Genomic DNA, 15,550 nt, shown 5'->3' on the forward strand with positions numbered 1-15,550 from the left:
ACGTCCTTTTGGTCTCCTTTACTCTCCAACTGTTCCTCAGTCTGTCTATTTTTCATGACATTGACATTTGGAAGAGCACAGGCAGTTATTTTGTAGAATGTCCCTTAAATTGCCTCATATTTCCTCATGATAAAATTTCCTCTGTGTGGGTTTTTATTTTTTAATACTGTGTTTTTAAGCTCTCTTCTTTTGCCGTGTCTGTTTCCAGTTTGCTGGTTCTGCCTGCTGCGTGGAATTCTCGAGTGAGGACTGCCTGGTGGAGTGAATTGGCAGGGCTACCAGGAAGGCGGCAGCCAGCAAACTTTCTCTGGCATCAGGAGGGGATCCTGACGGGGGACTGTGTGACCCTGGAAACCAGCACACCCCTTTGACAAGGGTGCTGGGGTCACTGTCCTGCTTCAGCTGCTAGCGGCCTCAGCTGTTGGCTTCCTCAACTACTTCTAAGGGACAAGGAGTTGTTATACTTGTGGAAGAGGAGGCAGGATAGGAAGTTGATCTTTTTGATTATTCCTTCCTTCCTTCATGCACTTAATAAATATCGATTAGGAGCCTATTCTGCTCATTTGCTCACTTTCTAGCATATTGAAAACCAAAAAGAAAGTGTTTGAATTGAAGGCCTCTCTCCTGACAGATGCAAATGTTTTAAAATGAAGGTTAAGATAAACAGTTTGACGCTTTCGATTTATTAGTAAAACAGCCTCATAGAAAATTATGCTTCTGCCTCTTCACTTAAATACAGCAATTTCTGTTTCTCTCTGGCCTCCTCTGAAATTCGCCAACATCGAACATAATTTTTGCATCGTTATCTCCACAGTTCATAAATAACTTTCACTGGAGGAAAGTGGAATGCAAAGTTATTTTGTATACACTTTCCCATATTTTATAACCTGCATATTTATCACTCCTAATGACTATAGTAAATTCTGTCAAGCTGATCTACTATAACATATGCATTTCTCTTTTGTTGTAAATTGGACTTGTTTCTAGGTTTTCACTTTTAGAAAACTTTTTTTTTTAAGGAAGTATATAGGATATTCTCATGTTAAAGCAGTTTTGACAAATTGTTTCATCTAAACTGGTTCATTCTAACATACAAAAAAGGTTGAATTCCTGTGGAGAAAACACAGCCTGTCTTTTTTGAGGAGACTTATTTTTCCTTGCTTACATTTTGAGCTTCCATTTATAATGGAAAGATAATTAGTAGAGAAGGACCTGATGTATTTAAAGCTTTGTCAGTTGAATACCTTGCACGTATTGTTAGGAAACAGCATGTTTCCGGTGGAGAATAGGAGAGTAATGGACGATGTGGCTAAGATCTAAGACTGCAGCATGACAGCTCCCAACTGCAACAGCCTTGCAATCATTCACTTGCCTTGACACCACTGAACAATCTTTCGGTTCTTCCACACTTTCCTCCTGAGAGCCACTGGAGGAATCCATCACCCTCTGGCAGGAGGCAGTCAGCTCCATCCCAGCAGAGAGGACTGATTAGTCATTAGACCTCTGGACCCACCTGGGAATGACTCCTCCCGCAGCCGCTCTGAGCAAGCACTGAGGAAGGCAAGCAATGGACAGGGCCATCATGAGGAATTGAAATTCACAGATGGTCCCTATATCTCATCCCTCTCAGCATCTTCTGGGCGTCTTAAGACAAGTTCAAATCTCAGGCTAGCTCTTCCTTTCCCTTCTCAGCACTCAGGTGCCGGGAGGTGCTTGCCAAGGGTGATAGGGGGGCCTGTGATCATCTGGGGTTGCAGGGACTATTGATAACGACAGCACAGCAAGATTTGTGGCTAACTGGGGCTTGGGAGGGCAGAACAATTGAGACAATTCAGTTGTTCAGTAGCTTCTGTAGGTCCCTTCAAAGATCCTGGGGCTGTTGCATCCTCTGTGTTAGTTTATGTCCTTATGTATTATATGAAGATTTTCTTCATGTGCAGAATTTTATCTTCCTCTTGCTCCAGGAGGGCAGACTGTGTGTGTCTGGTTTATTGCTCTGTCTTCTAGTGCCTTGCCTGGAGCTCGGGGCATAAAAAGTGCTCAGTGCATATTTGTTCATTGGATGATGGCTTCAGTTACTAGATGTTACAGTCTAAGCACGTGATCATCTGGGCAGCTGCTACTCACTTCTTTAAAGGGTGAGAGCAGGTTGCTGTAGAAATGAGTAGCAGCTAAATAAACCAAAGCCAGGGAGTAGTAGAGGGCAAAGGGAGGTGCCTGGGTTTTGGAGCCAGGCAGATGGGGATTCTTACCCCAACGCTGCTGCTCCCTGACTGTCTTCACCTGGTTGAGCCATTTGTATTCGCTGAACCTCAGCTTCTCACCTGTCATGTGGATAAAACCACTGTACTCACAGAGTTTGTATCAAGTTCATTGCTTAGAGTCGACACTCAAAAATGTTACCCTCTTCCTCTTTCTCCTGCCAAAAGGATGAAGACAGAAAGCCAGGAAGGGCCCAGATAATGTGTCCAAGTCTTGTCAAGAAAGAGATCTCTGCATTCAAGTTAGCTGTCACTTAAACTGTGCTACATATTGGCTCCATCTCTCTGTACCAGCAGCTAACACCATGAGTACTTCAAACAGTGCGTGTAACTTTCGGTTCTGCTTTGAGCTTCTCCGTTAGTAACTGTGTTCTTTGCCCCTACAGGATTTATGAACGTGTGATAGACGCTCCTGAGACCAACCTCCCCCCAGGAAGCAATTTGTGGCTGGGTCAGCGAAACCAAAAGCACGGCTTATTCAAAGTAAGTGCTACTTTCTGCTTTTGCCACATGCTCTTCTATGTGGTTGATGTGAATTAAATCATTTAATTGTCACAATAATTCTATGGAGTAGGTGCTTTGAGACTAGGCAGAGAGTTACGTGCCTGGGTCGCACAGTTCACTCTACTGCCGGGTATGGATGATACAGAATGTAAATGATCCTCAAAATGTTTCTTGTTAACCTAATTCTGGGAGACTACAGATAATCTTCATGTTGGTTTCCATTCTCAGGATATATGTTAAGTCCGTTTGGGGTGGATATCTAGATATGCAATAGGAAACCAATCTCAACTTCCATGAGCTTTGGTTTTCTTGTCTATAAAGAGGGTACTGCAATAACTGCATTATTGTACTTCATAGAAAGATGGAGATACAGTGGTAAAACGAATGGAGAGGATAAACGCATCATGAAATTTTAAGATAGTCTTGTTCTTCAATAGAATGGCAGACTTTTGCTTCTGGCAATATGGTAGAGTAGATATTTAAAAAAAATCCTCCTGCTTGAAAATGCCTATAAATGCTGGATAAAACAGAACAAAAATCTTTCAAGATTCATCATTGCACTTACAGAAGGGAGATCCCTGGAGGCCGAATATGTGGAGGCAAGTGAAAACCAGCAGGATGTTTGCCAGCGCCGGCAATTCAGACATTCAAGTTTATTCCTTTTCCATTGATTTATTCCAACTTTATTGAGATGTAATTAACATAAAACATTGTGTAAGTTTAAGGTGTATAGTGTGTTGATGGGATACACTTATATGTTGCAAAATGATGGCCGCCATGGCGTTACTGACATCTCCAACATGTCATGTAATTACATTTCTTTTGTGTGGTAAGAAGATTTAAGATCTACTCTTAGTAACTTTCACGTATACAATACAGTATTATAGTTATAATCACCATGCTTTGCGTTAGATCTCTAGGACTTATTTGTATTGTAACTGCAAGTTTGTACCCTTTGATCAACAGCTCCCATTTTCCCCCAAACCCCCCCACCCCAATCTCCTGGTAACCACCATTCTAGTTGTCTCTATGCGTTTGGCTTTTTTAGATTCCAGATGTAAGTGATATCAAACAGTATCTGTCTTTCTCTGTCTGACTTATTTCACTACACACGGTGCCCTCAAGCTCCATTCATGTTATCCCAAATGGCAGGATGTTTTTCTTCCTTATGACTGAAGAATAAACTGTTGTGTATATATATCCACCACATCTTCTTTATCCGTTCTTCTGTTGACAGACACTTAGGTGCTTTCCATATCTTGACTATTGTGAGTAATCCTGCAGTGAACATGACAGTGCATCTGTCTGTGTGAGGTAGTGATTGCATCTCATTGGGTATATACCATGTATACGCAGTATAATATGAAACCACCCAGAACGGGGATTGCTGGATCACATGGTAGTTGAATTTTTATTTTTTTGAGGAACATTGAGACTGCTTTCCATAGTGACTGTAACAGTTTACATTTTTACCAACAGTACACAACAGTTCCCTTTTCTCCACGTCCTTGCCAACTCTTGTTATTTCTTGTCTTTTTGATGATAGTCATTTTTTTTCTTTTTCTTTTTTTTTTTTTTTTCTGTGAGGAAGATTCACCCTGGGCTGATGTCTGTTCCACTCTTCCTCTACTTTGTATTTGCATTGCCTCCACAGCATGGCTCATGAGTGGAGTAGGTCTGTGCCTGAGATCCAAACCTGTGAACCCAGGCCACCGAAGTGGAGAATGCAGAACTTTAACCACTTGGCCATGGAGCCAGCCCCTTGATGACAGTCATTTTACAGGTGTGAGGTGGTATCCCATTGTGATTTTGATTTACATTTCCTTGATGATTATTGATTTTGAGTACCTTTTCATGTCTCTGTTGGCCACTTGCATATCTTTTTTGGAAAAATATCTATTCAGTTTCTCTGCCCATTTTTTTAAATTGAATTTTGTTTTGCTATTGAGTTGTCTGAGTTCTTTATATATTTTGGATATTAACCATCCATCAGATATATGATTTGCAAGTATTTTCTCCCATTCAGTAGGTTGCTTTTTCATTTTGTTGATTGTTTCTTTTGCTGTGTAGAAGACTTTTAATTTGATGTTAATCCCACTTATTAATTTTGCTTTTATTGCTTGTGCATTTGGTATCATATCCAAAAAATCATTGCCAAGACCAATGTCAAGGAGCTTTTTCCCTGTTTTATTCTAGGAGTTTTTTTTTTTGAAAGATTTTATTTTTTTCCTTTTTCTCCCCAAAGTCCCCCGGTACGTAGTTGTATATTCTTCGTTGTGGGTCCCTCTAGTTGTGGCATGTGGGACGCTGCCTCAGCGTGGTTTGATGAGCAGTGCCATGTCTGCACCCAGGATTCGAACCAATGAAACACTGGGCCGCCTGCTGCGGAGCGCGCGAACTTACCCACTGGGCCACGGGGCCAGCCCCTTATTCTAGGAGTTTTATGGTTTCAAGTCTTGTGTTTAAGTCTTTAATTCATTTCAGATTAATTTTCGTGAGTGTTGTAAAATAGAGGTCTAGCTTCATTCTTTGACACGTGAATATCCAAGTTTCCCAACGCCATTTATTGAAGAGACTGTCCTTTCCTCATTTTGGCTCCCTTATCAAATATCAGTTGACTGTATATATGAGTTTACTTTTTGGGCTCTTGATTCTGTTCCATTGGTCTATGTGTCTATTTTTATGCCAGTATCATACTGTTTTGATTACTATAGCTTGGTAATATAGTTTGAAATCAGGAAGTGTGATGCCTCTGGCTTTGTTCTTCTTTCTCAAGATTGCTTTGGCTATTTGGGGTCTTTTGTGGTTTCATACAAATTCAAGGATTGTTGTTTTCTATTTCTGTGAAAAATGACTGTCGAATTTTGGTAGGGGGTGCATTGAATCTGTAGATGGCTTTGGGTAGTCTGGACATTTTAACAATATTCTTTTGATCCATGAACACAGGATATCTTTCCATTTGTTTGTGCCTTTTTCAATTTTTTGATCGAAGTCTTGTAGTTTTCAGTGTACAGATCTTTCACATCCTTGTTTAAATTTATTCCTAAGTATTTTATTGTTTTTGATGATATTGTGAATGGGATTGTTTTATTTCTTTTTCTGATATTTCCTTGTTAATGTATAGGAAAAAACTGATTTTTATATGTTGGTTTTGTATTCTGCAACTTTGCTGAATTCATTGATTAGTTTTAAAAGTTTTTCAGTGGAATCTTTAGGATTTTCTATATGTAAGATCATGTCATCTGCAAAAAGACAATTTTACTTCTTCCTTTCTAACTTGGATGCCTTTTATTTCTCTTTCTTGCCTGATTGCTCTGGCTAGGACTTGCAGCACTGTGTTGAATAAAAGTGGTGGAAGTGGGTACCCTTGTCTTTTTCCTGATGTTAGAGGAAAAGCTTTCAGATTTTCACCATTGAGTATGATGTTAGCTGTGGGCTTGTCATACATGGCCTTTATTATGTTAAAGTATGTTCCTTCTGTGCCCAATTTGTTGAGTGCTTTTTAACAGGAAAGGATGTCATATTTTGTCAAATGCTTTTTCTGCATCTATTGAGATGATCATATTTTTATCTTTCATTCTATTAATGTGGAAGATCTACACTGTTGTGTAACCACCATCATAATTAAGATAAAGGATCATTCCAAAACTCCCAAAATTGCCCTGTGCTGCTTTTTATTCAACTCTTCTCATCCTGAACCTCTAGCAACCACTGATCTGTTGTCTGGCCCTATAGTTTTGCCTTTCCCAGAATGTTACATAAATGGAATTATTTATGTATATATGTTGAGGTTCAGCCATGTTGTTGTGTGTACCAGTGTTTTATTCTTTTGTTGTTGAGTACTATTCCAATTCTACGGTATGGGTGTACCACAATTTGTTTATCTGTTCCTCAGTTCATGGACACTTAGGTTGTTTTGAGTTTGGGGCATTTATGAATAAAGCCACTAAAAACATTTGTATACAGGTTTTTGTATGAACAGAAGTTTTCATTTCATTTGGGTAAATATGTAAGAGAGGGATCCTTGGGTCTTACATTAAGTGTATGTTTAACTTTGTAAGAAAATGCCAATATACTTTCCAAAGTGGCTAAGCTATTTTGCATTCCCACTAGCAATGCATGAAAGCCCCAGTTAGGCCTTACATTTCAACAGCCTGTGTGGGATGGGAGGAATGGGTCAGAAGCCGTGCAAGATTGCAAGTTGGGGCAGAAACTTCTGAAATAAAGCCACAACCCAGAAGTCTACGCTTCCAGTGGAGGGGTGGGAACAAATAGTTTACTATTTAGCAAAGGGAAGCAAACCAATAACTAGCCTTTCTCTATCTCATCTCCACATGGGAAAAAAATTATAGTTCCCCCATGAGAATTTGAAACCACAGCCCTGACATTGTTCAGGCTTGAAATTTGGATTTACTTTCCCTATGAAGCTCAATCAGCTGTCTTACTGTGGCCTTGGGTTGGGCTCCTGGGGATTCCTGATAAAGGAATTACACGTTATCTTTGAGGAAAGTCACTTGTGGTGCTGACCTCACAGGATTCCCAGAGATCAAGTTCATGCAAATATAAGTTTTTAAGCCACCATGAGTGAGAGTGGGAAGAAACGACAAACTTCCCGATTAGCCCTCAAAGGGCTGCAGGCATTGGAATTACAAAATAAAGAATTAAAAACATCCCTACGTTTAAAACATTTAAAGAAACAAAATGACAAATCAAAGAAATGTGACCAGGGAGATTTGAACCAAAAAACTTCCAGAAAAGAAAAATGTAGTCATTGAATTGAAAAAAACTCAGTGAACCCACTAAAGAGTAGATTAGACACAGAGTGGGAGAGCATTTGTGAAATGGGAAATATCGTCAAAGTGATTACCCTAAATGTGGTGCAGAGATAAAGAGGACAATAGGAGACATTAAAATATGGAGAAGATACATATGTATGAAAAAACATGTATTTTTATTATGCTGTTTATATATGTAGTTAATGTGTGTCTATATCTACATACATATATATTTGAAAGTTCCAGAAGATAATAGGAGAAAGAGGTATGGCACTATTAAAAATATGATGGCTAAGAATTTTCTAAAATTGATGAGACATTAGTTCTCACTATAGGAAGCACAATGACATCCAAGTGTATGTTAGATATTGCTGTCTAACAAATCACTTAGAAAACTTAGAAGCTTAAACAATAGCCATTTTATTTAGCTCATAATTCTTGGGGGTGATGGGATGATTTTTCTGGTCCGGCCTGGCTATGCTGGTATCTACTGGGCTCTCTCAGGTGACTGTAGTCAATTGGCAGGTCAGCAGGTGGCAGGAAGATCTCAGGTGGCTTCTTCACATCTCTGGTAGCAGGCTGGTGTTGATTGGTGTACCTCAGTTCTCCCCTGGGTGGTCTCATTCTCTAGTGGCCTGGCTCAGGCGTCTCCATGTGGCAGCCTTGAGATTGCAGGTGTAGAAGAAGAGAGCAACCCTAGTGTATTAGTTCTTTTCAAGGCTCTGTTTGCTTGATCACATTTGCTAATAATTGACTGCCCAAAGCAAGTCATATGGCCAAATCCAGAGTTAAGAGGTAAAGAAATCATTTCCATCTCTTGAAGGACTATTCTGCACTATGGCATTGTAAGGATATGGATGCAAAGAGGGAAAGGATTTTTGATCATTTTAATAATCTACGACACAAATCAAGATAAATAGAAACAGTCATGCCTACACCTATTGGTGGAATAGCAGAACCATGAAGACAGAAAGAAGATCTTAAAAGTAACCAGTGAGAAAAGGCAAATTTTCCACAAAAGAATAACACTGATTGAACAGCTGGCTTTTAAACAGTAAAAGCAGAAGCCAAAAGATAATAGAAAAACTGTTTTCAATGTTTTGGGAGAACATATATCTCAAGTGTATTTGCACATATCCAGCTTAATTATCATTTTTAACAATGAATGTGAAATAAAGAATTTATAGACAAAACTCTCTGTTTATGACCAATAGATTTTCATTAAAGAAACTTCCCAGAAGCAAGACATTAAAGTACAGGGAGAATTGAACAAATAAATTGTTTGAGAGCATGCACGAAACTGAATAATCATTGATTAGTAATAATAGTGCCTAATTTAACTATAAATAAATAAAATATAAAATTAAAAATATTAGACAGCAATAAAATAGGGCATGACCTGGTTTAAAGTGTTGTAAGACCTTGTATTGGTCAGAAAATTAATAGAGAAATTGATTGATTTTAGACGTTGCATGTTAAAAATTTAAACCAACACGAAAATGTTAGAAATATTGTTTAATTTCTAAATTTAAGTATGAGAGTATTTCTTAAGAAGTTCTATCAACCCAAAAGAAGGCAAGAAGAGAAAAAACGTTTAATAGACAATAGCAGATACAATTCCAGTTCACAATATTCTCTATCAAATTAAGTGATTTACACTCAGTGGTTGAAAGTCAGAGTATTATACTGGATTCACAAAATTCAAGTCCCGATGTATATTGTTTATTTTTGAAACAATTAAAAAATAAGGATTCATTAATGTTCATAGTGAAGTGGCTAGGAAAAAAAAGAAAAAAAGAAGAGAAATAGGTCAAAATAACGTGAGAAAGCTGTGGCAGTATCAAAGTGTAAGGCCAAAAAATTTCCCACATAATGATAAACAGTTGTAAAGATGCGTACACCTAATACATATCCTGAAAATGTATGCTGCAGCGTAACGGAATAATGAGGAAGGATGGTCTTCTCTCCACAGGATGCTGGGCCAACTGACTATCCCTGTGGGAAAAACTAATCTTGACCTCTGCCTCATGCTACATATAAAGTCAATTCCATGGGATTATAGATCTAAATCTGAAAGGTAAACCAGTAAAGCTTAAAAAGAGCGTAGAAAAACATCTTTGTGGCCTTAACGTAGGAAAGATAGTTCTTAAATAAGACATAAGTAGTAAACATAAAGAAAAAGGTTGATATATTGGAATATATTACAATTTGGAACTTTTTTCAAAATACATGACTAAGAGTACAAGGACATGCCGTAGAATGGGAGAAGCTATTCAAAGTAGTTCTATCCTATGAAGGCAGGAAAAGCAGAAATTTAATAAGTAAAGTATCCGACTTCAGAAATTAGAAAAAGAAAATCAATAAATCCCTCAAAAGTAAAAGCTATGAAAAAATAAGCATATAAGAATAGAAGTTAATAAAATAGTAAGTAGGATATAATAGATAAGATCAAGAAAGCCAGAATTTGGTCATTTGAAAAGACAAATCTGGAAGTTTGAGCAAGAAAAAATGAGAGAAGGCATAAAACGTAGTAGGAATATAAAAAGCACATAAAAAAACTGTAAAAATTAAAACAATGGTAATTAATCATTTATTAACAATTTTATGCTTATAATAAAGTTGAAAATGGAAAAAAATGGAGTTTTCTAAAAATATATAAGTTATCAAAATGGACTTAAGAAATGAAAAACCCAGATAGTCCTAGAATCATTAAAGTATCATAAAGAAGTCATCCAAAATCTATTGGTACGATTTAGCTTTCGATGTGTAGCAAATCAACTCAAAGTTGAATGGCTTGAAGCAGCAACCATCTACTTAGCTCTAAGTTTTGTGAGTTGGCAGCTTGGGCTGGGCTTAGCTGGGTGATTGCTGTATTCTCAGTGGATTTACCCACGCATCTTTGGTCAGCTGGTTTTCTGGGGCCTGTTCTAGAATGGCCTCAGCTGGGATGGCTTATCTCTGCTTTGTGTGATCTCTGATTTCCTAGCAGGCCAGCCCAAGCTTGTTTACTTGGTGGCTCAGGGTTTCCAGAGCTGGAGCAGAAATGTGCACCGCCTTTTGATGCCTAGGCTTGAAACTGGCTCATTGTTATTTTGGCTGCATTACATCTGCCAAAGCAAGTTACAAGGCCAGATTCAAGGGTATGGGAAATAAACCCCACCTTTTGATGGGATATGCTACAAATTCTCATTGCCCAGGGCATGGACCCAGCAAGGGGCAAAGGATTGTGACCATTTCTGCAGTCTGCCATTCTCTCTGCCAAATAACCACTGGGCTCAGACAGTTTTATGGGGGAATTCTGTCACATCCAAGGAAATCATTCCAATCTTATATAAACTCTTCCTGAGGAGAAAAAATGAGAAGACCATCCATCTTTTTTATTAGGATAGTGTGACCTTGATTCCCAAACTAGACAAAGACTGTAAGAAAGGAATTGTACAGGCCAATTTACTTTTGAACACAGGTTAGATTAAAAATCCTAAACAAAATGCTAGCAAACTGAATCCAGCAGAGTGTGTGTGTGTGTGTGTGTGTGTGTCTCCATCCCAAAGAGTGACCACTTTGGTTATTTCACCAATGCAAATATGTTTTTATCATAAAAAGATTTATTAGTATAATTTACCACATTAAACAAACAAAAGGAGAAAAAAATCCTTTGGTCATTGCAGAAAAAGCACTAGATAAAATTCACTACTGACTCATGATACGAAATTCTTAGCAAAATAGGAGAAGGAAATTTCATTAAATTGATAAAGAGTGCATAAAGGAAACATAAATAAAAACATATCACTTATGGTTTAAATCTTAGGAGAATTCCTGTTAAAATTAGGGATCATACAAGAATCCCTATTACAATTTTTTCTTTTCAACATTTTACTGTAGGTCCTTACCAGCAAAATAAATAAAAACTTAGATTGTGGAAAAGAAAAACATAATTATTCACAAATTATATAACTGTCTACATAGAAAATAAGATCCACAAATTATTAGAATTACCAAGATTGTTCAGAAAGAGTGCTGGATATAAAAACCAAAACCCAAATCGACTGCATTGCTGAACAAAAGCAGGAGCAACAGCAACAACAAAATGCAGATAAATAGAATCTTACATTTATAATATGAAAAAATGTATGGAGTACTTCAGAACAAATCATACAAAGTATTTACATGAGACTTATGGAGTAAATTATACACTTCTATTAAAAATCATTAAAGAAGAACTGGATGGGGAGAGATGGACCATGTTCTCGGAGAACAGGCCTTAAAATGATAAAAATGTCGATTTTATTTATCCCAAAGTGATCTCTAGATTCAATGAACTTGGAATAAACTCCCAATAGGATTTTTTTTTTATGGAATCTGCAAGCTGATTCTAAGATTCATGTGGAAGACTAAAGACCAAGAATAATGGAGACATTTCTGAAGAAGTAAAAGGAGAGGCTTTCTCTTTCAGATATGCAGGCTTATTATAAAGTTACAGCAATCCACAGAGAGAGTGTGATATCGGTGCAAGGATTGGCACATGAACCAAGAGGACAGAATGGAAAGGCCAGAAAGAGACTCTCATCATATGTGACAACTTGGAAACTTGATACAAACTGAAGTGGCATTCTGACCAATGGGGAAAGGATGTATTCATCAATAAATGGTTACGAAAACCAGTTATTTAAATATTTCATATAAATGGATGTAATTGATTTTCATATATAGTGTCAATAAAAGATTCACATATGTGTTTGAACACCACACAAAAAAGTTAGTGACTGTTACGATTGAATTAAATACCTAAATGTGAAAGCAAAACTTTGAAAGTTTTAGAAGAGCATAGAAGCATATCTTCATGATCTCAGGGTAGAGGAGAATTTATTAAGCAAGATTAAAAAGTGTAAAACCATTTAAGAAAATATTGATGTTAATATATAAAATAATCTGTTCATCAAAGAAGCTCTTAGCAACAAGAGCTATTAGCAAAGAGGTATCCATGAAAGGAAATGCTACAAATCAATAAGGAAGATTTTCGTAACTCAGTAAGAAATAAGGCAAAGATATGAAATGGCGTTTCCCCAAAGTGGAAATATAAATAGCCAATGAACATATTAAAAGAAATTTAATTTCAATAGTTATCTTGGAAATGCAAATGAAAACCCTTGTGGTATACCATTTCATACTTATTAGCCTGGCAAAATTGAAAAAATAATCTGACAGGGTTAAGAGTTAGATTAACACTGGGGAAGACAGTTGAGCAATGGACACTGAATGGAAATTCAAGTTTCCATTGTGGTGGAGACTTGAATTGGTAGAACCACTAAAGAGAGCAATTTGGGAGGCTTTGTATAACGTTGAAGATGTACATACCTTAGGACGTAAGAACCCAACTTCTGTTCACATTGAAGAAACTCTTGGTCGTGTATCCAAGGAGATATGTACAGTCAGCACAGGAGCGTTTATTGTTTTGTAATTTAAAAAACTTGGGGAAAAAATAATTGTCTGTCAATAGGAGAATGTTTAAACAAACTGTAGTAGAATCATATAAATAAACACCAAAATCATTGAAATTGAATAAAAATTGATGAATTACAAACAATGTTGAGTGAAAAAGCAAGTAGCAGGAGAAAATTATGGTATTCAATAACTTATATGTCTAAAAATGCAGAACAATCCAATATATTGTTTGTTTATACATCTACGCATGTAAAAAGATAAATGCATGGTAAGGAGAAGCACTGAATTCAGAATAGTTTACCTGTGAGAGGAAGGGATGGGAATTTTATTTGGGGTGGGTATGCAGAAGGCTTCAACTATAGTGATAATATTTTATTTCTTAAGCTAGATGGTGAGTTCACAGGTTTTTGCTATATTTTGCATTCAGTCTCTTTGTACATCATAAATATTCAAAATAAAAAAGCATGACATCGTTTTTCAGGGTGATAAATCATGTATGTGTATTCGTGTATATGCGCATATATATATTTACACATACATACAAATACACACACATATGACTTTTTCATGTTCCGTGATGTCCCATGTTTCCAGGAATCAACAGAAATTTGTCCAGGTGTCTCAGTTCCAAACTCACTCACATTTAATTCTGTTCCTTATTTTGTAGCTAGGTACTTCCTGGTGAAGCTATACTTTTCTTGGGGGCTTTGTGTCTATAAGGAAGGGCAGCAACTGGTTCCCAACTCTGAAAAGACATCAGAATCACATGGGAGGACTTTAAAATTCCTGTGCCTACCTTGATCACTCATTGAGAATCTGAACTGTAGGTCTGAGGAATTTGTATGTTTTTAAAAGACTTTCTTATTGATTTTGATCTGCTAGGTTTGAAGGCTCAAATGTGAGTGCACTGATGTAGGCGACACGTGTTGATGGTCTAGATTAGAGTTTTGCCTTGGTCTCTAGAAAGATCCCACAAATGTAAGCTATAGTGACTTTTTAGACTAGTCTAAAAAGTGGCCCTGCAACTTGAGAGTGCATCCCAATCTCCTGAAGGGCTTGTGAAAACACAGGTAGCTGGACGTCAGCAAAATGGTGCAGTAGGCAGCTCCAAGCTCCTGTCCCTCCACAGAAACGTCAAAAAACGAACAGAAACGGTCAGAACTAACTTCGCCAAAATTTTGGTAAACATTCAAAGGTTTACAGCAACCAAGTGAATTCTGAATCAAGAAAAAGACAACATCCAAACAGTAGGAGAGCTTTGTGGCATTTTTACTTGCCCCTGCCCCACACCAGTCACAGCTCAGTGGCAGTTTTGAAGACGTCAGTTCATATTCCCAATGTGGGGACAGTGGTCCCCTGGCTCTGGAGGGAGCGGAGCCAACCTTCTTTACAAATTACTTTGTATGTCCTGTCTGGGACTACCTGGAGGACCGGTGCAGGCACTTGTCCCTGTTACCCCTAACTCAGAACTCTCCTAGGCCAGAGAAGTGAAGATATTGCAAAGCTAACAACCCGCATCTACCTGGGGCAAAAGAGTATAGTTGACACACATGGTAGACGAGCCAAAGCCAGGAGGAAAAACTGGGGGAAGAGATTCATTGTGCAGTCAGGGCATTGAAAATCACCCATGTATAGAAAGCCACACGTGTGCCCAGAGCAGAGATCTGAGAGGGCCTTAAGCTTTCACTCTGGGAGGATCCTGAGGATCACTGTGAGCGTGGCTAAGTGTTGAAGGAGGGCTCAGCATCTATCTGTCCCTCTCTCAGCTCCTGGCATTCAAGGAAATCTTTGTTTAAACAGTGTCTGGATACAAGCTCAAGAACAGAGATTTCAATGACCAGACATGACAGGGAATACAGTCTCTGCAAGAATAATTGGGAAAGTCCTTCAATAAATGGACTAGTACAGCATTCAACAATAAAAAGTAAATAAAAATGAAACAAAAACAATTCCAGGCAACTCTGGGGAAGGGAGAGAATGTGACCTTCAGAGTCACTACAATATCAAACGGCCATGTTCAAATAAAGTCACAAGGCAAACAAACAGGAAGGTATTGCCATTCAAAGGAACAAGATAAATGGACAGAAACCACCCCTGGGGAAGCCCAGCCATTGGACTTACTAGACTAAGACTTTAAAACAACTGTGTGAAATGTGCTCCAAAAGCAAAAGAGCTTATTTGTAAAGTGGCAAAGATTTCTCATAAAGCTAACGTAGATTATATAAGAATATCTATTAAAAGCACTTGACACATTGTAGGTTTACAACGTGCATTCTCTCCCTTTCTATAGTATGTATTTAAGGTTCCCTGTGTGCTTAAAATACTGCAGAGATGATGTTAGCTCAGGGTGAATCTTCCTCAGTAAAAAAACAAAACAAAACAAACTGTAGAAATGATAGGCACTTTTCCTGCCTTTTAGGGCCTTCTGTTTCAGCTGGGAGCTTGTGATTAAGAGAGGGAGAACAGTTAGTCCCATCATCTATCTGTTCCAGCTTGATGAGTGTATGATTCTCTGCAGATGTAAAGAACGTTGTGCCCAAATATGTGATACAGACAGAAATCACAAAG

At 37.9% G+C, this 15,550-nt stretch overlaps 1 protein-coding gene across 4 annotated transcripts in view; it reads left to right on the forward strand.

Annotated features, from left to right (window-relative positions):
- The window catches only part of NELL1 (neural EGFL like 1), a 779,413-nt gene that overhangs the window by 148,161 nt on the left and 615,702 nt on the right, over positions 1–15,550 (forward strand). For all 4 annotated transcript variants that reach the window (XM_070491352.1, XM_070491350.1, XM_070491351.1 and 1 more), the window contains exon 5: positions 2,648–2,744. In XM_070491352.1, coding sequence (XP_070347453.1) covers positions 2,648–2,744 — 97 coding nt within the window. The remainder of the gene's footprint in view (positions 1–2,647; positions 2,745–15,550) is intronic.

The sequence above is a fragment of the Equus asinus genome, chromosome 20 (genome assembly GCF_041296235.1).
Source record: "Equus asinus isolate D_3611 breed Donkey chromosome 20, EquAss-T2T_v2, whole genome shotgun sequence".
NCBI classification, from domain to species: Eukaryota; Metazoa; Chordata; class Mammalia; order Perissodactyla; family Equidae; genus Equus; species Equus asinus.